Here is a 24,544-nt window from a genome sequence, read left to right on the forward strand (position 1 = left end):
CTATATAAATGTAAATTCTGTTTCTGGAGTCACATGTCGTCCAGACCAGTTAAGGACAGCAGGTTTCCTTCCCAAAAGAGCATCAACAAATGAGCTGAATTTATTGGGTGTCAGGCTCACCTTTGCTGATATTAGCTTTTTAATTCCAGAGTTATTTTGTTACCTAAACTCAATTCACGAATTACAATGATGGAATTTGAACTGAATTACAAGCTCGGCAACATGAGTGTTTGAAGTACTCATTGCCTGTTGTGTACTGTGGCTTGGCATTTTCGCGTGATCCCTGAGTCATTCCTTAGAATATTCCATAGGATTCCTACAGTGCAGAAGGAAACCATTCGCACATCGAATCTGTGCCGACCCTTTGAAAGTGCACCCCACTTAGGCCCAATCCTCCGCCACGTCCCCGCAACCACACCCAGCCTACACATCACTGGGGTAATTTTAGCATCGCCAATCTACCTAATCTGCACATCTGGAAATCTGAGCACCTGAAGGAATATTCAGCCCGGCAGGCTCGATTGCTAAGCTTCTTAAGCTCCTTCTTTCCCTTCACGCAGACACTGGGAGAATGACTACAAACTCCACACAGACAGTCACCCAAGGTCGGAATTGAACACGGGTCACTGGAGCTGTGAGGCAGCAGTACTAACCACTGTGCCACCTTGCCGCCCTTGAGAGGATAGAGTAAGCTGCTCCCTGATCCATGCTGATGCCACGCATCATCATTGACCAAAAGGTGTCCTTAAGGTTGTAACTGGGAACTCATCATGAGGGGAATGGGATGGGGGAGTGGGATCTGATGAGGTGAACACTTACTCTATTGCTGTGACGATTAACAAAGGCTTCCAGTATATTTTGATTTTTTAACAGTGCCCTTTAATATGGTCACTAAAGAAATTGTGCTCAAATTTGAAACCTTTAGTTGAGCTGGGAGGATGTCAACTTCTTTATGTACTAAGATACTGATCATCAGAATCAAACTACAATCTAATTAATGAAAGGGTTTGATTGGGTAGTCGTAGGGAAGATGTTTCCACTTGCGGATGAGAGGATAACTGAGGGCTACAAATGAAAGATAGTTACTAATAAATCTAGCCAGGAATACGGTCGAAATGTCTTTGCCCAAAAGAGTGGATGAAAATTGGAACTCACTATCTCATGCAGTGGTTGAGGTGAATAGTGTGGGTGCATTTAGGGGGGAGCTGGATAAACACAAGAAGCAGAAAGAAATGGAAGGATATGTTGATGAAGGGAGTGGTCATCTGGAGCATTAACACCAGCATAAACCTGTTGGACACAATAGTCAGTTTCTGTGCTATAAATAATATGTATATATATGTGTCTAAGGGCTGAATAACCTATTCCTAAATTCCTATAATGTGTGCACCATCTGCCATTGTTTGCCTGTGTAATTTCCTTGTGTGCGAATTCCTGATCACCGTCCACCTGTACACTCCAGTAACGTTCTGGAAGTCTGACACGCTTTGGATTATTCTTGTTATCTTGAAAATTTTCAGCCAGTGAATTTAGATTAAGGTGAGGTATTCATAATATTTTTCAGTCAGCAGTTCCTCAAGGTCTGTAGCATTACTTTAAAAAAATTATTTTGAGGGATTTGGGTGTCACTGGCTGTGCCAGCATTTTATCACCTGTCACTAATTGCCATTGAACCGAGTGGCTTGCTCGGCCATTGCAGAGGGTCATTTAAGAGTCAACCACATTGAAGTGGATCTGGAGTCATGTAACCAGACCCATATAGGTCAGACCGGGTAAGGAAGGCAGATTTCCTTCCCAGAAGGACAATAATGACCAGATATGTTTTTCTGACCATTGACAATGGCTTCTTGGTCACTATGGCAATAGCTTTCAATTCCCAGATTATTTTAATTGAATTTAAATTCCATCAGCTGCCATGGTGGGTGGGATAATAACCTTTGTCGCCAGAGTATTAGTCTGGGCCTTTGGGTTGCTAATCTCGTGATATTACATTCTGCCACCATCTTCCCAAAATGGTATGTAATATTCAGCCTGGCAGGCTTGATTGTTAAGCTCCTTCTTTCCCTTCATAGAGTTGAAAATGGCTGGAGAATCGGCAGGTCCCGGGCCGCGCATGCGCAGGGCTGACGGCCTGCACCAGTCGTGCTGAAAAACATGGCGCCGGTTGTGCTGGAACCCTAACCCACTCACCCCGACCCCACAGCCCACCCCTCACCACTTCCCCCAGCCCTGGCAGAAGCCCCCCGGCCAGCGGACAAGTGTGGCGGCGCTGGACATGGTCCGCAGCCGGCACGCCGGGTTCCTGACCGCTGGAACCACATGTGGCCCGTGCCGTCAGGAACTCGGCCCGTGAGGAGCGGAGCATCGCGGGTGGGCCGGCCGATGGCGTGCCAACGGCGTTGCAACTGCGCGGGGCACACGTCCTGATTTGGAGGGGGTGGAGCACCGTGGATTGGCGTCAAACCGGTGCCTGTCCCTATTCCGGCGTCCAAAGCCATTCTTTGCCAATCTCGATTTCGAAGTCGGGCTACAGAGAATCCCACCCAGTGTGTTTTGGCCTCAACTGCTTTCTGTGATAGCGAGTCATACAAGTATGATTGAGAAACCTTACCTGAACTATAGCCTGACAGAACTCTCAAGTGGTGTGTGTGTCTGAAAGCATGACAAATAGAGAGTTGGATCTGGGGCCTGAAATCATAAGGAGAAGGTTTCCTGTTTGTGATCTATTGTAAATGCAATCTTTTTAAACTCCATTCCAAATAGGGTATAGAGTATACCTGCTCCTGCATCCCAGAATGTTGTTTTTTGAATTTCGGGTAAGATCCTGTCCTTTGGGAAAATGCCTAATCTCTGGAATGACGCCATGTAATGCGAGTTAGCTTGGTGAGGAGGTGTTGGCCTTATTCTGTGTCCCCTCCGTACATGGTCCTGCCCTCTTCTTTGAATCTTTAAGATGTATATGGAGAGCGCAGTAGTTCATGACCAACGGAACCTCCCATGCTGTGGGCAGTTCCATTGTGTTTTAGTCAGTCGTTTTGCACAAGTTCAGAATGGGCCTCAATCAGAGCAAGTGGAAAAACCTCAGCAGAAGGAGACTCGAGATTCTTCAGGCCAGTGTTACGTGGTGAAGGAGAATCACCTGATCCACCATTGCAAATGCTGCGCGGATCCTACAAATGTGCAGCAAGTCCCAAGTCTGCTCGGACTCTTCGCGTACTGGAGTCACTTCATTTATGACCTCACTATCTGCCCCTCTACGCAATATGACAAAAGAGAGCAAGTATTTTCCTCTGTGCAAAAAGTTAAAGAATAATCCTTTCAAACAAACTTGTCACTAAAAACCAGCGGCCGTTTACTAAGAGGCTTTCCTTTAACTTTGCACATGAATGATTCCATAAATCAATTTAAAAAAGGAATGAATGGGGCTGAGACCTGAGAATGAGAAACATATGGATAAAAAGCGGGGATGTGGAACTATGCATAACTGTTCTTTCAAAGAACTAGCAAAGACCTGACAGGCTGAATGGCCCCCTGTTGTGCTACGAGTCTCGATGATTAAAATAACATCTCATCTCAGAAAACGCCAGTGATTATAATTCTTTTTCAAATTTCCATAGGATGTGGGCCGCCATTTATTGCCCATCCCTAATTGCCCTTGAACTGAACAGTTTGCTGGGGCCATTTCAGGGGCAGTGAAAAATTAACCCCACTGCCATTGGTCTGGAGTCAGAATGTAGGGAAGACCAGGTAAGAATGGCAGATTTTGTTTGCCGAGGGGAATTAGTGAACCAGGTGAGGGTTTTACAACAATTAATGATAGCTGTCATGGTCACCATCACTGAGACGAACTTTGTGAAGTTCTTGGAACAGAAACAGCCAGAGACACCCAGAATTGATAATTGCACAAGTAAATAAATGGCTTCCCTTTTATTAAACATCTTCATTTTCTTGTTGCAGACTCCCTCTGCTGGTACAAATGTGCACAGTAGCTTCAAGCTACTGTACATTGCAATTCTCAAAATGTAACAATACATTCCTTTCCCCTAAGGGAGTTGTTTCATTTTGACAATTCCCTGGTGACCTCCATGTGCTATCGTGACAACAAATTCCTATGATTATAGAATGACAATACAGTTGCTGTGTAGCATGAGGTGTTGCTCATGGTGAACTCATTCCAGTCATTGTGGTGTGTGAATAATCTCAATTGCGCCGTTCCAGTTTTGTGATACCATATCCATAATACAGAGTTGTAATGCCTCATCTTGTTTTTAAAATTCTTTGAAGTCCGATAGTTTTGGGGATTTGGCGTCGAATTTAGATGTACATAGTTTATTCAGCACCTTTTCTTCACGATTGTTGCCAATGGATGTTGCAAAAGATAGTTTGCTGGGTTGAGCTTGCCTGATATTCAATATAAAATTCAGAATCTTATAGTTTGAGTATCCAGTGCTCTATCTGGGTCGATGGCTTGCTATGTGGATTATTGAACAAGCTAACTAAAGGTCCATGATAGGCTATTATATCAAACTGATATTGTAGATCGAGTGTGTTTCTCTCTTCTGAGGAACTGCTCTATCGGTGTTAGCGATCTGTTTGCCATTGCAGCTATTGATGAGTTCCCTGCCTTGTTCTTTTGCTGAAGGACAACTGCACCTAATCCAACTAAATTTAAACCCCTGACTAGTTGGGAAGCACGGTAGCACAAGTGGCTAGCACTGTGGCTTCACAGCGGCAGGGTCCCAGGTTCGATTCCCGGCTTGGGTGACTGTCTGTGCGGAGTCTGCACATCCTCCCCGTGTGTGCGTGGGTTTCCTCCGGGTGCTCCGGTTTCCTCCCACAGTCCAAAGATGTGCAGATTAGGTGGATTCGCCATGATAAATTGCCCTTAGTGTCCAAAATTGCCCTTAGTGTTGGGTGCGGTTACTGGGTTATGGGGATAGGGTGGAGGTGTTGACCTTTGGTAGGATGCTCTTTCCAAGAGCTGGTGCAGACTCGATGGGCCGAATGGCCTCCTTCTGCACTGTAAATTATATGATTCTATGAACCCGGGTTTTCCCAGCAGCCGCATTCTGTAACTGAGCTGCTGGGGAACAAGTCTGCTTAATAAAGCCTTCGATTGACTTCATCTCTTCTCGTCTCGTGAGTAATTGATTGTGCTACAATTTATTAAGCAGACTTAAAAGACTATGGAGCTCCGGATCGCCCCGGAGTGTCTGCGAATCAGCCCCCATGCAGCAAACTCAGCGGCCGTATTGAAACACTGGCTAGCGTGCTTTGAGGGATACCTCCGAACGGCCCCCGGCCAGATCACAGAAGACCAGAAAATGCAGGTCCTGCATTCCAGGGTGAGCCCGGAGATCTACACGCTCATCGAAGACACGGAGGATTTCCCGACGGCGCTCACCATGCTGAGAGGGATCTACATTCAGCCCGTAAACCAAGTCTACGCACGCCACCAACTCGCGATAAGACGGCAATTCCCCGGAGAATCGCTGGACGAGTTCTACAGCGCGCTGCTAATATTGTGAAGGAACGGCAACTGCCCATCGGTGACCGCAAACGAACATACGCAGCTCCTAATCAGGGATGCTTTCGTGGCAGCTATGACCTCATCCCAAATCCACCAGTGACTGCTGGAGAGAGACTCACTATGTGTCCTCACAAAATGCCCGCGCTTACACCCCTGACCGCGCGGCAGCCTCTTGGGCTCTGTGGACCCCCGCTGCGACCGACTCCCCGGCACCCCCCACCACCCCGCAAGCCTGCACAGCCAGAGCACCAGACCACCCGGGGGGGGGGGCCCGTGCTATTTTTGCGGGCAGTCGAAACACCCCCGGCAGCGCTGCCCGGCCCGCTCAGCCATCTGTAAAAGTTGCGGCAAGAAGGGGCACTAGTCAGCGGTGTGCCAGTCCCGGGGCGTCACCACAATCTCTGGGGGAGAACGGGGACAGCAGACTCAACCCCCCCAACGATCCATGGGTGGCCAACGGGCACCGCCATTTTGGGTCCCGGACTCCACGCGGGGGGGGGGGATGGGCACCGCCATCTTGTGACCCTCCGGCCACGTGCGATCCATGGGCGTGGCCATTTTTTCAGCCCCCGACCACGTGCGATCCGTGGACGCCGCCATCTTGGCTGATAGCCAAGGACCCCAGCATGGACGGCTCCACGGTGCCTGAAGAAAACGCCCCGATGCAGCAACCACGACTGGCTTCAGTTACCCTGGACCAGTCGCGGCCCCGGATGCTCCAAACGGCAACAACGACGTTGCTGGTTAATGGGTACGAAACGCCATGTCTGATCGACTCTGGGAGCACGGAAAGTTTTATCCACCCAGATACGGTAAGATGCTGTTTTCTTTCAATCCATCCGAGTACCCAAACGATTTTCCTGGCAGTGGGATCCCATTCCGTAGAAATCAAAGGGTTCTGCATCGCGAACCTAACAGTGCAGGGGAGAGAGTTTAAGTATTATCGGCTTTATGTCCTCCCCCACCTCTGCGCTCCCACTCTCCTGGGGTTAGATTTTCAATGTAACCTCCAGAGCTTAACGTTCCAATTCGGCGGCCCTATACCCCCACTCACTATCTGCAGCCTCGCGACCCTCAAGGTTGAACCGCCTTCCTTGTTTGCGAACCTCACCCCAGATTGCAAACCCGTCTCCACTAGGAGCAGACGGTACAGCGCCCAGGACCGAACGTTTATCCGGTCTGAAGTCCAGCGGCTGCTGAAGGAAGGCATAATCTAGGCCAGCAATATTCCCTGGAGAGCTCAGGTTGTAGTTGTAAAGACCGGGGAGAAGCAGAGGATGGTCGTAGACTATAGTCAAACCAACAATAGGTACACGCAGCTAGATGCGTACCCTCTCCCCCGCATATCCGACATGGTCAATCGGATTGCACAATACAAGGCCTTTTCCACCGTGGACCTTAAGACCGCAAACCATCAGCTCCCCATCCGCCCGAGCGACCGCAAGTACACTGCCTTCGAGGCAGATGGGCGGCTCTACCACTTTTTAAGGGTCCCATTTGGCGTCACAAACGGAGTCTCGGTCTTCCAACGGGAGATGGACCGAATGGTTGACCAGCACGGTTTGCGGGCCTTGTTCCCATACCTCGACAATGTAACCATCTGCGGCCATGACCAGCAGGACCACGACGCCAACCTCCACAAATTCCTCCAGACCGCTAACGCCCTGAACCTCACCTCCAACAAGGAAAAATGCGTGTTCAGCACCGACCGTCTAGCCATCCTTGGCTACGTAGTGCGTAATGGAGTGATAGGCCCCGACCCTGAACGCATGCGCCCCCTTATGGCGTTCCCCCTCCCCCACTGCTCCAAAGCCCTGAAACGCTGCCTGGGCTTCTTCTCTTATTACGCCCAGTGGGTCCCCCACTACGTGGACAAGGCCCGCCCGCTAATCCAGGCCACTACCTTCCCCCTGTCGACAAAGGCCCGCCAGGCCTTCAGCCGCATCAAAGCGGATATCGCAAAGGCCACGATTCACGCAATCGATGAGTCCCTCCCCTTCCAAGTCCAGAGCGACGCGTCCAACGTAGCTCTGGCGGCCACTCTCAACCAAGCGGGCAGACCCGTGGTCTTTTTCTCCCGGACCCTCCACGCTTCAGAAATCCGCCACTTCTCAGTGGAAAAGGAAGCCCAAGCCATAGTAGAAGCTGTGCGGCATTGGAGGCATTACCTGGCCGGCAGGAGATTCACTCTCCTCACTGACCAACGGTCGGTAGCCTTTATGTTCGATAATGCACAGCGGGGCAAAATCAAGAACGACAAGATCTTGAGGTGGAGGATCGAGCTCTCCACCTATAACTATGAGATCTTGTATCGTCCCAGAAAGCTGAACGAGCCGTCCGATGCCCTATCCCGCCGCACATGTGCCAACGCACAAGTAGACCGTCTCCAAGCCCTCCATGAGGACCTCTGCCACCCGGGGGTCACTCGGTTCTATCACTTTGTGAAGACCCGCAACCTCCCCATCTCTGCTGAGAAGGTCCGAACAGCCACCAGGAACTGCCAAATCTGCGCAGAGTGCAAGCCGCACTTTTCCAGGCCAGATAGAGCGCACCTGATAAAGGCTTCCCGACACTTTGAGCGCCTCAGTCTGGATTTCAAAGGCCCCCTCCCCTCCACCGACCGCAACACGTACTTCCTAAACGTGGTGGACGAATACTCCCGTTTACCTTTCGCCATCCCCTGCCCCGACATGACCGCAGCCACGGTCATTAAAGCCCTCTGCACTATCTTTACACTGTTCGGTTTCCCCGCATACATCCATAGCGATAAGGGGTCCTCCTTCATGAGCGACGAACTGCGTCAATTCCTTCTCAGCAAGGGCATTGCCTCGAGCAGGACGACCAGTTACAACCCCCGGGGGAACGGTCAGGTAGAGAGGGAGAATGGTACGGTCTGGAAGATCGTCCTACTGGCCCTACGTTCCAGAGGTCTCCCAGTTTCCCATTGGCAGGAAGTCCTCCCAGATGCCCTCCACTCCATCTAGTCGCTGCTGTGTACAACAACGAATCAAACGCCTCACGAGCGCCTCCTTGTCTTCCCTAGGAAGTCCTCCTCCGGAATGTCACTTCCGACCTGGCTGGCAGCCCCAGGACCCATCTTGCTCCGAAAGCATGTGCGGGCGCACAAATCGGACCCGTTGGTCGAGAGGGTTCATCTTCTCCCATGCGAACCCTCAATACGCCTACGTGGCATACCCCGACGGCCGACAGGAACGGTCTCCCTGCGGGACCTGGCACCCGCCGGAACCACACACACCTCCCCAACACCAATCACCCCCTCCCTCCCGCCGGCGCACCCCACGGCCGCTCCCTTCCCGGGGGGATCGATCCTCCTCCCATGCCCTCCCAGGAGTAGTGAAACAGGAACAAACAGCGCGCGCTCCCAGTGACGACAGTGCCCGAGGCAGCACCTGCACCACCACCGGGGCTGAGACGATCTACAAGGACGACCAGGGCACCAACTCGACTCGTTGAATCCGCGTGACAAAGCAAAACCTGTAAATAATTCAATAGCCCAGTAAAGCGGCAGTGTAAATAGTTCACCGTGGAGATCGATGCATAGCCACCATGTTAAGATAATTCCAGTACCAGCTTTGTAAACCCCTACCACCATGCGACCCACCACCCCGCCGGGTTCTTTTTTAACAAGAGGTGAATGTGGTGGTACGTATTAGGGGTAGTACGGTACCCTGTGATGCCGAGAGGCTATTGGTAGACAGACATTGGGTCCTGATTGGATCTGCCGCCTGCTGGCTCCACCCAGTAAGGCGGAGTATAAGAACCCAGGTTCTCCCAGCAGCCGCATTCTGTAACTGAGCTGCTGGGGAACAAGTCTGCTTAATAAAGCCTTCGATTGACTTCATCTCTTCTCGTCTCATGAGTAATTGATTGTGCTACAATGTGTCAGAAGGCAAATGCAATTCTCAAAACACAGCACCACAAGTTTTTCAATTCCAGATTTATTTATTGAATTTAAATTTCACCAGCTGCCATGGTGGGATTTGAACCCGTGTCCCCAGAGCAACAGCCTGGGCCACTGGATTACTAACCCAGTGACATGACCACCACACCACTGAGTTGTAAAACACATACATCAAGAAGATCTATTGATTTTATCAATGTTTAAAATGAGTTATGATTTGAATACACAATTGTTATTTTGATCGGTTGTGATGGGCTTTTGTTCAGTTATGAGTGCAAACATGCATACCCAGGGAGGCGGTCAGGAATGGAGCATGATAGTATTTGACCCAAAGATGTCCCACCAACTGGCAGTGCTGAAGCAAGAGCTATGAAGGGGATCAAAGGTTCCCTTGCCTCCTGTCTCAGCAGTTGACTCGTGGAACAATACAAGATCAACGAGGTGAAAAGAATTTGCCAGGCTACCACTGGGCAAGTCAAGAGAGTACAGCTGGGACAGTTTGCAGAGGGAAAGACCAAGGTCCTGTTCAGTACGCACAGAGCTGTTGTGAGAGAAAGCCGATTTTCTGAAACACCTATGCCTATCCTCTCCACAAATGCTGCCATACCTACTGAGTGTTTCGCACATTTTCTGTTATTGTTTCAGATTAAAGCAGCTGTATTAGAAATATATATTTTGGAATGATTCCCACTGATGTTACCTGCCAGAGTGTCTCAAAACCCCGAAGGATAACTTGAAACACTGGTTCTTCGTGGTGCACATTTGTTTGGAATAATGTGAGGAATAATGTACAAGTGAGGAATTAGTCCAGTTGTGTAAACAATTAATAAAGAATATTTATTAAAGTAAAAGAAAAAACACACGACAAAGGACTAATCTCTGCGATGACATTTCGAGTATATGAATAAGTAAACACAGTGTTATATGAAGCTACCTCTTGTTCCCAAATTATACCCATGTTCCCTGAATTCACTGGGTCATCCCTTTTTCATAGATAGAATTTACAGTGCAGAAGGAGGCCATTCGGCCCATCGAGTCTGCACCGGCTCTTGGAAAGAGCACCCTAGCCAAGGTCAACACCTCCACCCTATCCCCATAACCCAGTAAACCCACCCAACACTAAGGGCAATTTTGGACACTAAGGGCAATTTATCATGGCCAATCCACCTATCCTGCACATCTTTGGACTGTGGGAGGAAACCGGAGAGGAAACCAGCGCACACACGGGGAAGATGTGCAGACTCCGCACAGACAGTGACCCAAGCCTGGAGCTGTGAAGCAATTGTGCTATCCACAATGCTACCGCGATGTTCCAAGCAACATCCAATTTAAATTTCTCTATATATGTCAAATCCAGGTAATAGTTACCACACAATACTGCTTAGGTGACCACACCTGAGAAAACATCTCTTCCTGGATCAGCGAAGACACAGCACTGCATCTTTTAAGAGGAGAATCTCTGCAATCTGCTGTGGCTCTAAATGTTAGATGGAACAGGCCTCTGTGGCTCGGATCATAGATGGAACAGCCTGTCTGACTGTTGGATGAAGAACTAGCCTGCTTCCCCCATGAGGGTGCTAGCAGTTGTACTGTTCAGTCTCTTTGATATCCCACTTTGAGGATTTGGCTATCTGCATCTCTCAAATTAATTGACTTTAGAGGTTATCATTTGTACAGCCCCACTGATCTCTGGTAAACAATGCATCTGATATGACCATTGGGACATCAGTGTCTCTATCAAATTCTGCTAATCTTGTCACATCTCCTATTCCTCTAGACGCCTGCTAGTCTTGTTACTTGTCTGTTATTTTGTTTTTAAAAATAAATTTAGAATACCCAGTTCTTTTTTTTATACCTCCATTAAGTGCGACACACCACACTAGTGACAGGACTGGGTGCAAATGCCTGTATGTAAATTGATTTCCCCTCTTCAAATGGGGAAGGGTAGAAGTCGAACATGCTACGGGCCATCATTTCCGTTTTGCTGATGTTTGTGGCCATTTAATTTGTTGGCGACCACTTGTTTAAGCGGCTGCATTGCACAAAGTTGCTGATTTACCATCTGACGCTCCTATGAGGCAGTGACGAAAGGGACTATGTTGTAATCTGTACTGCAAACCCCAGAACACACAGAACAATGACAAACTCTTGAACCTCTGACCCACAACTCTTAGAAATTCAAACTAATGTTTAGCAACACAAAACAAAAAGACATCCCAGAGGAACGTCTTTTAAAAGTGTTAAAAGGTTGGAGCAAGTCTGGAGAAAATGCGTTTTTTAAAATTACATAATTATCAAAGTAGCATTTTAATCATGAATCTCACTTCTCTGGTTGTTTTAGAAATTCACTGTTGGAATGCAGCTTTGGGATAAACTTCAACCCCGTTTTCCAAGTGTCGCCTATTGATGCTGAGCACTCGAGCTAAAGAAAAACCAATTATCTCATGTCGGTTTTCAATTCAGTCATGTGTCAGAGTATTTACCTGCTGCTGATTGTAACAATGAGCAACCCTAGTGAGTGCTTCATCCCAAGTTCGCGTGACTACAAGACAAAACTTAAAAGCCTAGACAGATAGGCCTGTCTATCTCCAGCAGTAGCAATAGCTCATTCCATGTAGTCATTGCTCAATAAGGTGTGCATTGCGCCTATGAAGCAGGTTGTTGGATGAGCTGATTTCAGCTGCAGCTGACTGGCATCAACCTCCATGCTCTGGAGCGAGACAGAGTGGAATATGGAGGACCCACCCGACCGTTTCTTCTTTTTTAAAAGTATATTTTTTATTCTCCTTTTTCACATTTTCTCCCAAATTTACACACACCAACAATAAACAATAATCAGTAACGAATGCAATGTTAGTCCCAATAGGGGCAGCACGGTAGCATTGTGGATAGCACAATTGCTTCACAGCTCCAGGGTCCCAGGTTCGATTCTGGCTTGGGTCACTGTCTGTGCGGAGTCTGCACATCCTCCCCGTGTGTGTGTGGGTTTCCTCCGGGTGCTCCGGTTTCCTCCCACAGTCCAAAGATGTGCAGGTTAGGTGGATTGGCCGTGATAAATTGCCCTTAGTGTCCAAAATTGCCCTTCGTGTTGGGTGGGGTTACTGGGTTATAGGGATAGGGTGGAGGTGTTGACCTTGGGTAGGGTACTCTTTCCAAGGGCCGGTGCAGACTCGATGGGCCGAATGGCCTCCTTCTAGACTGTAAATTCTATGATAATCTATGACTCCCCATATCAATAACAACAATCCCATCCTCCCACCAAACCCCCAAACATTAGCCCGCATGTTCACATAAACAAATGACAAAAAGGAATCCGGAATCACCCATGGTCACCATTAACACACACTGCCACCCTCCCCCCAACCCTCCCACCCACACGCCCCAACTAATGTTCAATGTTATCCAGTTCTTGAAAGTGCATAATGAATAATGCCCATGAATTGTAGAACCCCTCCATCCTTCCCCTCAGTTCAAACTTAACCTTCTCAAAAGTCAAGAATTCCAACAGGTCCCCCCGCCACGCCAGGGCACAGGGTGGAGATGTTGCTCTCCAACCTATCAGGATCCGCCTTCAGGTGATCAACGAGGCGAAGGCTACAACATCTGCCTCCGCACCCGTTTCCAACCCTGGCTGGTCCGACATATGGCCTCCCGGGGGCTCGGGTCCAGTTTCACGTGCACCACTTTAGAAATTACCCTAAAAACCTCCTTCCAGTAATCCTCTAGGTTTGGACAGGACCAAAACATATGAACGTGATTAGCTGCCCCCCCCCCCCCCGCCGCAACATTCACACACATCTTCTACTCCTTCAAAGAATCGGCTCATCCTTGTCCTCCCCCCCCCCCCCGCCGCAACATTCACACGCATCTTCTACTCCTTCAAAGAATCGGCTCATCCTTGTCCTCCCCCCCCCCCCGCCGCAACATTCACACACATCTTCTACTCCTTCAAAGAATCGGCTCATCCTTGTCCTCATGAGGTGTGCTCTGTATACCACCTTCAGCTGTATCAGCCCCAACCTCGCGCACGAGGTGGAGGCATTCCATTTCTTCAAATGATGCTTTCTCGATGTCGGGCAGGTTGCGGATGTCATGTGAGAATGATCGGGGCTTGGCTGAAATATCTTTCATGGTCAAATAACCCTCTTGAGTTTCAATCATTAAGCTGGCACATGGCCACTTCCACGTCATAACCAGTGAGAGTCTCTGTCCAAGTGGGCGTAATTTTAATCTAGTGGGTAAGTGACACAACCTGATGGGTTGCATGTTTTGATTGTCCATGGAAAGCAACCATAAACCAGCCCCAGGACCCTCTGAAGTCTTCACTTGTGGCTTCCGGTGCATCCCCAATTTTAATTGCTCCACCATTGGTGGCCATGCCTTCAGTTTCCAGTGCTAAGTTCCAGAATTTGCTGCCCTGAAGCTCTCTGCCTCTCTATCATCCTTTTAAGATACTCCTTAAACCTACCTCTTTGCCAAAGCTTTTGGTCGCCTCTCCAAATACTCCCTAATGTGGCTCAATGTTTGTCGCCTTTTCTGGTGAAGTGCCCTGGATGTCTTATGATGTTAAAGCTACTATGTAAATACGTGTTGTTGCTGTGTGTGTCTCTCTCTCACTTGCTCACTTTCTCTCTCACCATCTCTCTATCCATAGCACCACTTCCTCGAAGCATCACATTTTCTTTCAGCCACACTTGTGTCCTGCCAGACATTAATGATCACACTTTGAACATATGTTCAGTGTATCCTTTGCCTCAGCATGAGTATGTATGTGTATTCACACCACTCACTCACGCAAATTCATTCAAGGGTAGCACAGTGATTAGCACTGATGCTTCACAGCGCCAGGATCCCAGGTTCGATTCCAGCTTGGGTCACTGTCTGTGTGGAGTCTGCACGTTCTCACTGTGTCTGCGTGGGTTTCCTCCGGGTGCTCCGGTTTCCTCCCACAAGTCCCGAAAGACGTGCGGTTAGGTAATTTGGACATTCTGAATTCTCCCTCTGTGTACCCGAACAGGCACCGGAATGTGGCGACTTGGGGTTTTTCACAGTAACTTCATTGCAGTGGTAATGTAAGCCTGCTTGTGACAATAAAGATTATTATTAAACACACACACATTCTCTTTTTTTTCTCTCTTCCTTTAACAAATTTAGAGTACCCAATTCTTTTTTTTATAATTAAGGAGCAATTTAGCGTGGTCAATCCACCTAGCCTGCACATCTTTGGGTTTGTGGAGTTTAGACCCACGCAGACACGGTGGGAATGTGCAAACTCCACATGGACAGTGACCCGGGATCGAACCCGGGACCTCGGCACCACGAGGCAGCAGTGTTAACCACTGCGCCACCGTCTGCTCACACATACATGCGCGCACGCGCACACATTCATGCGCTCACACATTCACACACTCACTCACTCACTCCCACTGACTCAGTCACACATTCTCTCACACATTCTCACACACACATTCATTCATCGCTCCTACTGACTCTCTCACACTCTCACATTCACTCACTCCCACTGATTATCTCATTCATACACACTCACACATTCACTCACTCGCTCCCACTAACTCACTCTCACACACACACACATTACACATACTGTTAGGAAAATAAAGGTAATTTTAAGGGATTTATATTTGTATTGGTAAACATTAGAAATAAGGTATAGTTTTAAGTAGGTTTAATTTAAGATTTTTGTTCCTGGAAGGGTAAACCCTATGGTTAGATTCATGCTGGACAAAGGTGTTTGTATGTATTAGGGTTGGTTTCAATTCCAACTGTGATTCTATTGTGCTTAGAGAGGGCTATGGTGTGAAGGGTAAATAAACCAGCAGTTGTTGCTTAGCAACTGGGGCCTTGTAAGGTAGAAAGGCTTTTAAGTTTTAATTTAACTAATTTGATTGCAGTTGGTGATAGGTATTGAGAGGGAAGGCAGCTCTTACAGTTCTGCTAGAAGCAGTTAGTTTCCAAAGGCTAAAGAGGGAACATCTCTCTCAGCCTTTCTGGAAGAAAAGCCATGCTATGGAGTAATGGAAAACAGATGCCAGAAGGAAACTAGAGAAATAAAGAGAAATTTCCACGTGGTCCGGAGTTAACCGTACAGAGGAAACTGGGAACCAGAACAGATTACTGTTCAGTAAAGTCACAGAGGGTTGTAAAGGCATTGGATCATGTGAGGCCAGAAAGATGTCTGCAATAGTACTAAGGTTTGTGAGAAATTACTACAGTTTGGGAGATAATATTTGAAATAATTGTGGAAATCGGTGGCTGGATCTCAAAGTTTGTGTAAAAGCTTTTATGACAAAGGAAATATGAAGAGAGAAGTGTAAAACCTGAAAGTGAAACCTTGATGGAAGCAGTGGGGGGAAAGCATAATTTAAAGAAAATTTGGAAGTGTGACTCTTGAAGATGAAATTCAAAATCACTTGTGTGGAAGCTGGAGTTCAGTCTCACGGTAAATGAATCATCTGGGGGGATTTTGAAGTGAAAGCCATAGATATTCAATTGTGTTCAGAGAGGAGTGTGTCTTACCACAGTCATCTTGTGTGCTTAAAAGGGACTTTGTGTGTTAACGAGACCATTGCATCTTAAGATGTACTTTGTAATCTGCGTTAATTTAAAAATCTGTGTGTAATTGGGGAGTAAAGGAGTATTGTGTCATCATCCAATTTTTTTAATGTTTAATAAATGTTTTTTTTCCTTGTTGTTAAAACTAATTAGCAGCCTGTGACTCTGTTCCTCCACGTTTCATAAAAAAATTAAAAATTACGGTCTTTTGAGCCAGTGTTCCATTCTGGGATTGTCCCGTCCAGTTACAACACCAACTGGGATCGCCACAATACACACACAAAAACACACACACAGTGCATCCATTCAAATTCGTTACAGTACAATGTGCTATGTTCAAGATTATTTCTTTGCTTAACAAGATGCCATTTAATTCACTATGATATTTCCCTAACAATATGCAGTGTATAATTTTTTTCGCTGTTTAAATTTTCTGTGTAATGCTTTAAATAATCCATTTCCCTTGCCCCTTAAGCTCTTGTATCATTATCATCAACTGACTTTAATCAGCAGCAATAATATTATAAGCATTTGGCTCTTATTCTGTTCATGTTCTGTTTGACGCCAAGTAAAGTTTAAAAACAGTTCTACATCATAACGAATAAACCTCTGGCATGAGTTTAAGGCAGTAATTGAAGTGTGTGTTTCTGCTGATTTTCATAACTCAACTTTCTGATTGAACTATTCCCTTGTAACTCACTGCCAGTTATTTATTCATAGTAAACTCATTGGATTGCTGGCTTTATGTAATCTTCAGAGCCCTTGCTTATTTATTTTCGCCCCATACAGCTCACACCACACTGAGCATCTCCTTCGCATTTCTGCCATTGGCTGTGTTCATTGAGCTGCGAATTGGGATCTCGCATCCCTTCCTGCCCCTCTGCCCAATTTCTTCAAGTTATCTAGTAAAGAGAATCATAGGACAATACATGGTGCTGAAACGAGGCCATTCAGCCCATCAAATGTGCTCCTGATATTTTGAACTGCAATTCAGTTAATGCCATTCCTCTGCTCATTTCCCATGTGCCCATTAGGCAGTGGATTCTTTCCATAGCTTGGAAATGACGGCAGAGCAATTTAGAGCACTGGCCTTGCTGCTATCGTGAATTTCTGAATTTGACTTACTCAATGTGAATTGCCCTCCTTTTGCAGAACAGTGTTAATATGGGAAAATCCCCACCTGCCAGTTCTGCTCGGACTGCCGATTTGGTGCGGGAGTACGATGGGAAGGGCGATGCTTCCCGTTACCAGACGGAGCACAGAACTTTTCCAAAGCCCCAGACTCTACAGGAGGACGCACGTGCACCCTTTCAGAGAGATGGACCCCGGACATTCCTCTTAGACCTCGAGAACTTCCCTGACCTGTCCAAAGTGGATATCAATGGGCAGAATCCCAACATACAGGTACAGTACTAAATGTGTTGTATCTTCTAATGCAGTGCACAAATTACAGCTTAATCTATCATCACCTTCATTAAGTACTAGTGTTCGATGCTCTGTTTCTGAAGGATGTGCATCAGTGATTGTCCTCAGCACTCACATGGAACAGTGAGCTGCCAGCTAGTTATGTTATTCAAGCATGAACTAAAATGAGACCCATTTAATTTTATTTCCACAAACATCATTCTTAATTTTCTTTGAGGGGAGTGACAAGGGTGTTATTGTTGAATTTTCTACTTCTTTTTCTGTACACGTGGTTATTTTGATTCCAAACTATTGAGCTATATTTTGTCTTATCATTTTTATTTTTTAAAAAGGAAAGATTTTCCAAAAACATTTGACAGTCAATGAAATTACTTTTGAAGCATAACCTCTGTTAGTAATGTAGGAAATGTGGCAGCCAATTTACACAAAGCAAGCGCCCACAAGCAGCAATGTGATGATGACCAGGTAATCTCTTATTTAGCGATGCTGAACTCCACCTACTCTTACTCAAAATAGTGCCATGGGATCTTTTGTGTCTAACTGAGAGGGCAATTGAGAGCCTCAATGTTAAAGCTTCATCCAAAAGACAGCACCTCTGACTGTGCAGCACCCCATCAGCACTGCACTGGGAGTGTATTGGCCTTGATTTTTGTGCTCAAGTCTCTAGCGTGGGACCTGAACCCACAATCTTCTGATGCGAAAGGAGAGTGCTGCCCACAAAGCTCCGTTTTAACAGAGGCGCAACACGTGTGGAAAACGGCACAACACCTTAAAGTCATCTTCCTTTCAGTCAAATTATTGATATACGGCAACTTATAATGCACTGGTTAACGTCCCGTGCACAGTTGGCTACGAAAGTGGTCGGCCTGTGTCGCATAAACTCGATCAATTAACAAGAACAATAAAACAATGTGCAGAATAGAAAAATGACCAAGCACAAGCTGATGTGTGTTTGAGGCCTGCCAATTATGGACTATCTTTGTATTTCTTTAGCCTCCGATGGCTAAGCAAGCATTCGGAGATTTAGCGTTATATTATATTCAGCCTATTTGAAGAATTAATGGGATTTAAATGATAAACAGTTGCTCCCCACTCGACATAGTAGCCAGCTGAGTACAGAATGCAGATGTTGCTCTAAGAGATCCTACTGAGTGCAAGACTGCACTTGATTAAACTCATTCACTAAGTGGTCTTTTCAGATCTTGCCTTGTCTACTAACCCTCTATCAATTCCGAATGCAATTTGGTACATTGTGGAACTAAAATAAAACTCACTAATGACCTAGCGCTCAAAGGCCAAATCCTGGGAACAGTTCAAGAGTTGTCCTCAATAATGATTTATTGTGGAACTGATTGTGCAACACTTGAAATCCATGAGCAAGCCTCGTAATGCCAATGTTTAGTGGCTCTTTTGTACTTCAGAAACTATGTTACTTCAAAGATCCTCTTGAAATATAAAACAAAATGCCAGTCTTCTTTAGAATCCCTGCAATGCACAAAGAGGCCATTTGGCCCATCAAGTTTGCATCAACCTCTGAAAGCATACCCTACCTTGGCCCATTATCCCGCTCTATCCCCATAACCCCATCTAACCTCCACATCTTTGTACAATGGGGGGAAACCGGAGCACTCGAAGGAAACCCAGTCAGACATGGGGAGAACGTGCAAACTCCACACAGTCACCCAAGGCCAGAATCGAACCCGGGTCCCTGGCACTGTGAGGTAGCAGTGCTAACCACTGTGTCTTCTAAGACAGTAATTCCTAAACTGCGGTCATCATGCCTCTGCGTGTCATCTGAAACTTTCCAGGGGATCTGTGAAAGTGATATTGAGATGGGCTTGGCAGGAGACGGAGTGGAGCGTGATACAAACCGCACCAAACTCTGGAATGAGAAGCAGGCACACACCATCCCGCCGATATCTGTAAGCAAGTACATTTTGTTGAGATTTGAGCTCCACAGCATCTACTGCAAGTAATATGGTGAATATGTTGAGTTAACACAGGATGTAACACACTAGGTATACAGTAAAACACATTGTGACAAATAGTGAGTACCAGTCCAGATCAGGCAGGATGGCTAGCATGTAAGGACAACTTTCTCTTTCTTCCCTTCTTGGTGTCTCTTCTTCTCGAAGTCTCCACAAACAACCTGAGAGTGTTAGACCCAAGTCAACGTGGATCCCCCCACCCGAGGGAGTTCCTCTTCACTGTCACAACTGGAACCTATTCAAGGCTCAGTCTTTACACCTTTTTCGAGGTGTGGACCTGGCATTATTATCAACAGGGACTTATAGTCCTATAGAGAGTCCCCTTTAAATGTAAGATATCCAACAGTACATTGAGGTCTTTGTTCAAAATATAGTAGTAAGAAGCTCATCTTTACCATGTCCCCATTCCATGCAAAGGATCGTTTCCTTATCTCCTTGTTGGAAAGAGGAACAAGGTTATCGTTTCAGGTCAATGAACTTGCCTCTGACTCTGTTTTCCTCTTTCCTTAATGCTTGTTCAATGGGAGGAAGATTTTCCTTTCATTCTTTCATGGGATGTGGGTGTGGTTGGCTAGGCCAGCATTTGTTGCCCGTCGCTAATTGCCCTTGAGCTGAGTGGATGGCTGTGCCATTTTAGAGGGCAGTTTATAATTTGTTTTTAATAAATTTAGAGTACCCAATTATTTTTTTCCCCCAATTAAGGGGCAATTTAGCCTGGCCAATCCACCTAACCTGCACATCTTTGGGTTGTGAGGGTGAAACCCATGCAGACACTGGGAGAATGTGAAAACCCCACACGGACAGTGACCCAGGGCCGCGATTTGAACTCGGGTCCTCAGTGTAGGCAGCAGTGCTATCCACTGTACCATGTGCCGCCCCGGCAGTTTATAGTTAACCACATTGCTGTGGGTCTGGAGTCCCGTGTAGGCCAGACCAGGTAAGGATGGCAGATTTCCTACCCTGAAGGGCATTAATGAACCAGCTGGGATTTTTTTTTAAAAACTACAATCGACTATTTCGTGGTCTCCATTTCTGAGACTAGATTTCAGTTCCAGAGTTCATTAATCAAACTTTAACTCCCTTAGCTACCACATGGATCAAAATCCTGGAACTCCCTCCCAAACGGCACTGTGGACGTACCTGCTACAGGGTTTCAAGAAGGCAGGTCACCATCATCTACTGGAGGGGCAATTAGGGATGGGCAATACAAGTTCTTGCCTAGTCAGCAACGTTATCTTCTTGTGCAGGAATAATAAAAATAATTGTACACAGGTCCCCAGATCTTTAGCCTGAGTCTCGGGATTGCTAGCACAGCCACAGTACCACTACATCACCATCTCCCCCAGTAATGAAGCCGGTGCGAGTTTAACACATTGTATTTGGTCACTTTATAGCTGTTTTAGCCTTACTGAAACAATTGAGTTTATATGAACGGAAGGGAGGATAAGTTATCTTAAAATCCAGAAGTGTCAGCATCAGCACTCTTTCAAGTAAATCTGGTATGTAGAAAGATTATTATTGACTTTGACATGCTTTGGTTTAATTGGTACTTTAGCAAAAATCTTTGCTTGTTCATCTCCAGTGGCATTGCTCCCAGTTAATCTGAGATTAGGATGTTCCAAGGGTGGGGTGGGTGGTGGCACGGACGATGACAGAAATGGAAAAGATGTGTTTGTAGGCTTCCCGATAGCAAGATGGTGTTTTCATCACAGACTTCAAGTGGATAAAGAAACATCACAGCGATACATGGTGAATTGAAGCTTATTTAAAAGTCTAAGAGGTGTAGTCCCACCGGAAGGAGCAGTGCATCTGTGGGGCGAGGGAGCTGTGGGGCGAGGGAGCTGTGGGGTGAGCGAGTAGTGCGGCTGTGCGCCTCCATGGCGAGGGAACAGTGCGCCTCTGGGGCGAGGGAACAGTGCGCAGTGCGCCTCCAGGGTAAGGCAGCAGTGCTGCTCTGGGTAGGCTGGAGTTAGCACATTTTAGGCTTACATGGCTGTACACTGCTTGTCAACTGCAATGCAATGATGCAGATGTTGAGGCAGATATGGCCATATGCTCTGAGACATTTTGGATTACTGTGGGACTGAGTATAATACCACCCACACAGTGATGTAAGAGAAAACATGACGACGGCTAGGGGTTTGTCTGGTGCTGGACAAAGCTGTGCGCACAAACAAGCACGGAGAATGTTCTTGGCTTGAACCTTTAGAGTTGTGAATAAATACATGCAGTTAACCAACTTAAAACTATGAGGACATCATTAGGATCTACCGAAAGGTATTCAAGACCCTACAACATGATTGCTAATCAGATGTATTATAGGGCACTGTGTCAGTCCAATAAGCATAAATCTGGACTCATAATAACCATATACATAGATTTTCTTGTCAAAATTACTTGACAAAATTCGAAAATCCAAGCTTTACATTATTTTGAGTGTTTTAAGTTCCATGGGCGGGAATCGCGGGGGGGGGGGGGGGGTGCGCACGCGAATCACGTGATGCCACTCCGCCGATTCTCCAGTCACCGGCGAATCGGCACCATTGGCGCCGGCACGGTTGGCGTGGCGCCGGTCGGGGCCCCCCTGGTGATTCTCCCCACACGATGCGCCGAGTGCCAGCTGAGTTAGGCCAAGTCCCGGCAGCATCGTTCTCGTGTGGTCCTACCCGGCGGGACCTCGGCGTTCATGTTGCGGGGAGCAGCCTGGTGGGGGGGAACGGGGGATCTGACCTGAGGGGGGGGGGGGGCCTCCATGGTGGCCTGGCCCGCGATTGGGGCCTACCGATTGGCGGGCGGGCTTATCCCGGTGAGGACCTATGTTCTTTCGTGCCGGGCCCCTGTTGCGTCGGGGCCGGCGCGGAGAAGCAACGCATGCGCGAACTCCCGCCTGCCGTGGCACGCATGCGCGGACCCGCGGCGCCCGTATCAGCAGTTGGAGCTGCCTGAAGCACTCCAGTGCCGTGCTGGCCCCCTGTGAGGCGCAGGATCGCTGATCCTAGGGGCACTTAGCCCCAGGATCGGAGAATCCCGCCCCATATACCTGCAAAAGCCCCAGAGAATCCAGCCCCAAGTCAATGGAATGGGACCATGAGCCCAGAACCTTCTAACTCACAGGTGAGAGTGTTGGCCAATGCAGGCTTTGGCAAAAACATAGAGCTGATTATCATGCCAAATTGGACCAACCTTTTCCAGCCATTCAATCAGAGAGATAGGTGATGTAAATGAGTTGGACGATTGTAATTGAGGAGGGGGCAACTAAATCAGAAACCACGACGGTGAATTTTGTTGATGGTGTTGGTGAATAGTTCTACTCAGTTTTGGAGATGACAGCCAGTTCCCTACTACCTAAACATACCTGCGTGTGATATTTATTATGATGTAGAGAATTGTGTCAACAGAAAGGACAACAATTTAAATCTACCAGACCATTGATGAAGTGGAAATTGAGTGTGGGGTAAACATGTTTCCTGTATGATTCACTGTTATTAAGAACATAGCAAATAGGTGGCCATTCAGCCCCCCTAATCTCGCCACCGTTTAATCATGGCTGATCCTAACCTTAACCTTAACCTTACAGGCCCCCTAGCAGTAGTCAGGATGTGAGGCAGAAAATAAATCAGGGGATAGAGAAAGCATGTAAATAAGGCAATATCACAATAATCATGCGAGACTTCAATATGCACAGGAACTGGGAAAATCAGGTTGGTAGTGCATCCCAAGAAAAGGAATTTCTGGAATGTTTAAGAGATGTGTTTTTGGAGCAGTTTGTGATCGAGCCAACTAAGGAACAGGCAATTCTGGATTTGGTGATGTGTAATGAGGCAGACATGATTAGGGAACTTAACGTGAAGGAACCCTTAGGGAGCAGTGACCATAATATGTTACCCTGCAGTTTGAGAGGGAGAAGCTGGAGTCAGATGTAACAGTATTACAATTAAATAAAGGTACCTACAAAGATATGAGGGAGGAGCTGGCCAGAGTTGATTGGAAAAGGAGCGTAGCAGGGAAGACACTGGAATAGCAATGGCAGGGGTTTTGGGGGGTTATTCGAGAGGCACAGCAGAAATTCATCCCAAGGAGGAGGAAACATGCTAAGGGCAGGACAAAGCATCCATGGTTGACGAGGGAAGTTAAGGACAGCATAAAAGCAAAAGATAAAGCATACAAAGTGGCAAGGATTAGTGGGAAGCCGAAGAATTGGGAATCTTTTAAAAGCAAGCAGAGGACAACTAAAAAAGCAATAAGGGGAGAGAAGATGAAGTACGAGTGCAAGCTAGCTAGTAATATAAAGGAAGATTGGAAGAGTTTCTTTCAATATATAAAAGGTAAAGGAGAGGCAAAAATAGACATTGGACCACTGGAAAATGTGGCTGGAGAAGTAATAATCATAGAATTTACAGTGCAGAAGGAGGCTATTTGGCCCATCGAGTCTGCACCGGCTCTTGGAAAGAGCACCCTACCCAAGGTCAACACTTCCACCCTATCCCCACAACCCAGCAACCCCACCCAACACTAAGGCCAATTTTGGACACCAAGGGCAATTTATCATGGTCAATCCACCTAACCTGCACATCTTTGGACTGTGGGAGGAAACCGGAGCACCCGGAGGAAACCCACGCACACACGGGGAGGATGTGCAGACTCCGCACAGACAGTGACCCAAGCCGGAATCGAACCTGGGACCCTGGAGCTGTGAAGCAATTGTGCTATCCACAATGCTACCGTGCTGCCCCTTTTGCCTCTTAGAAATTTGAGATGTGTTGCATTCAGTCTTACAATTCATACACCATTAAACTTTCTTTGTTGCCCTGTGTGTTGTATTCTCATGCTGCATTTTGGTGTGGCGAGGAATTCCAGACTCCTATTTCTCCCCGTGAGGAACTCCAGACTCCTGTTCCTCCCCGTCTAATGAAACAGTTCCTCTTTCCAGTGTTGCTAAAGCCAGGCCATGAGCCAATGTTAATATTTATTTGTTTGAATGGGATGTGATGCTTTTCCAACATGAGGTACAATGTTCTTGGTGAAAACCTAAAGAAAAATGCGTTGCCCTTTGAGTGCTAGATGGAGTGGGGATAAGATGGAAGGTCTGGTTAAGGTTGTTCCAAT

At 47.0% G+C, this 24,544-nt stretch overlaps 1 protein-coding gene across 1 annotated transcript in view; it reads left to right on the forward strand.

Annotated features, from left to right (window-relative positions):
• Nucleotides 1-24,544, forward strand: part of ism1 (isthmin 1) — a 158,411-nt gene that overhangs the window by 74,501 nt on the left and 59,366 nt on the right. Inside the window, exon 2 of the mRNA XM_072506480.1 lies at nucleotides 17,178-17,429. Within this exon, the coding sequence (XP_072362581.1) occupies nucleotides 17,178-17,429 (252 nt within the window). The remainder of the gene's footprint in view (nucleotides 1-17,177; nucleotides 17,430-24,544) is intronic.

Source organism: Scyliorhinus torazame, chromosome 1 (genome assembly GCF_047496885.1).
Source record: "Scyliorhinus torazame isolate Kashiwa2021f chromosome 1, sScyTor2.1, whole genome shotgun sequence".
Taxonomy (NCBI): domain Eukaryota; kingdom Metazoa; phylum Chordata; class Chondrichthyes; order Carcharhiniformes; family Scyliorhinidae; genus Scyliorhinus; species Scyliorhinus torazame.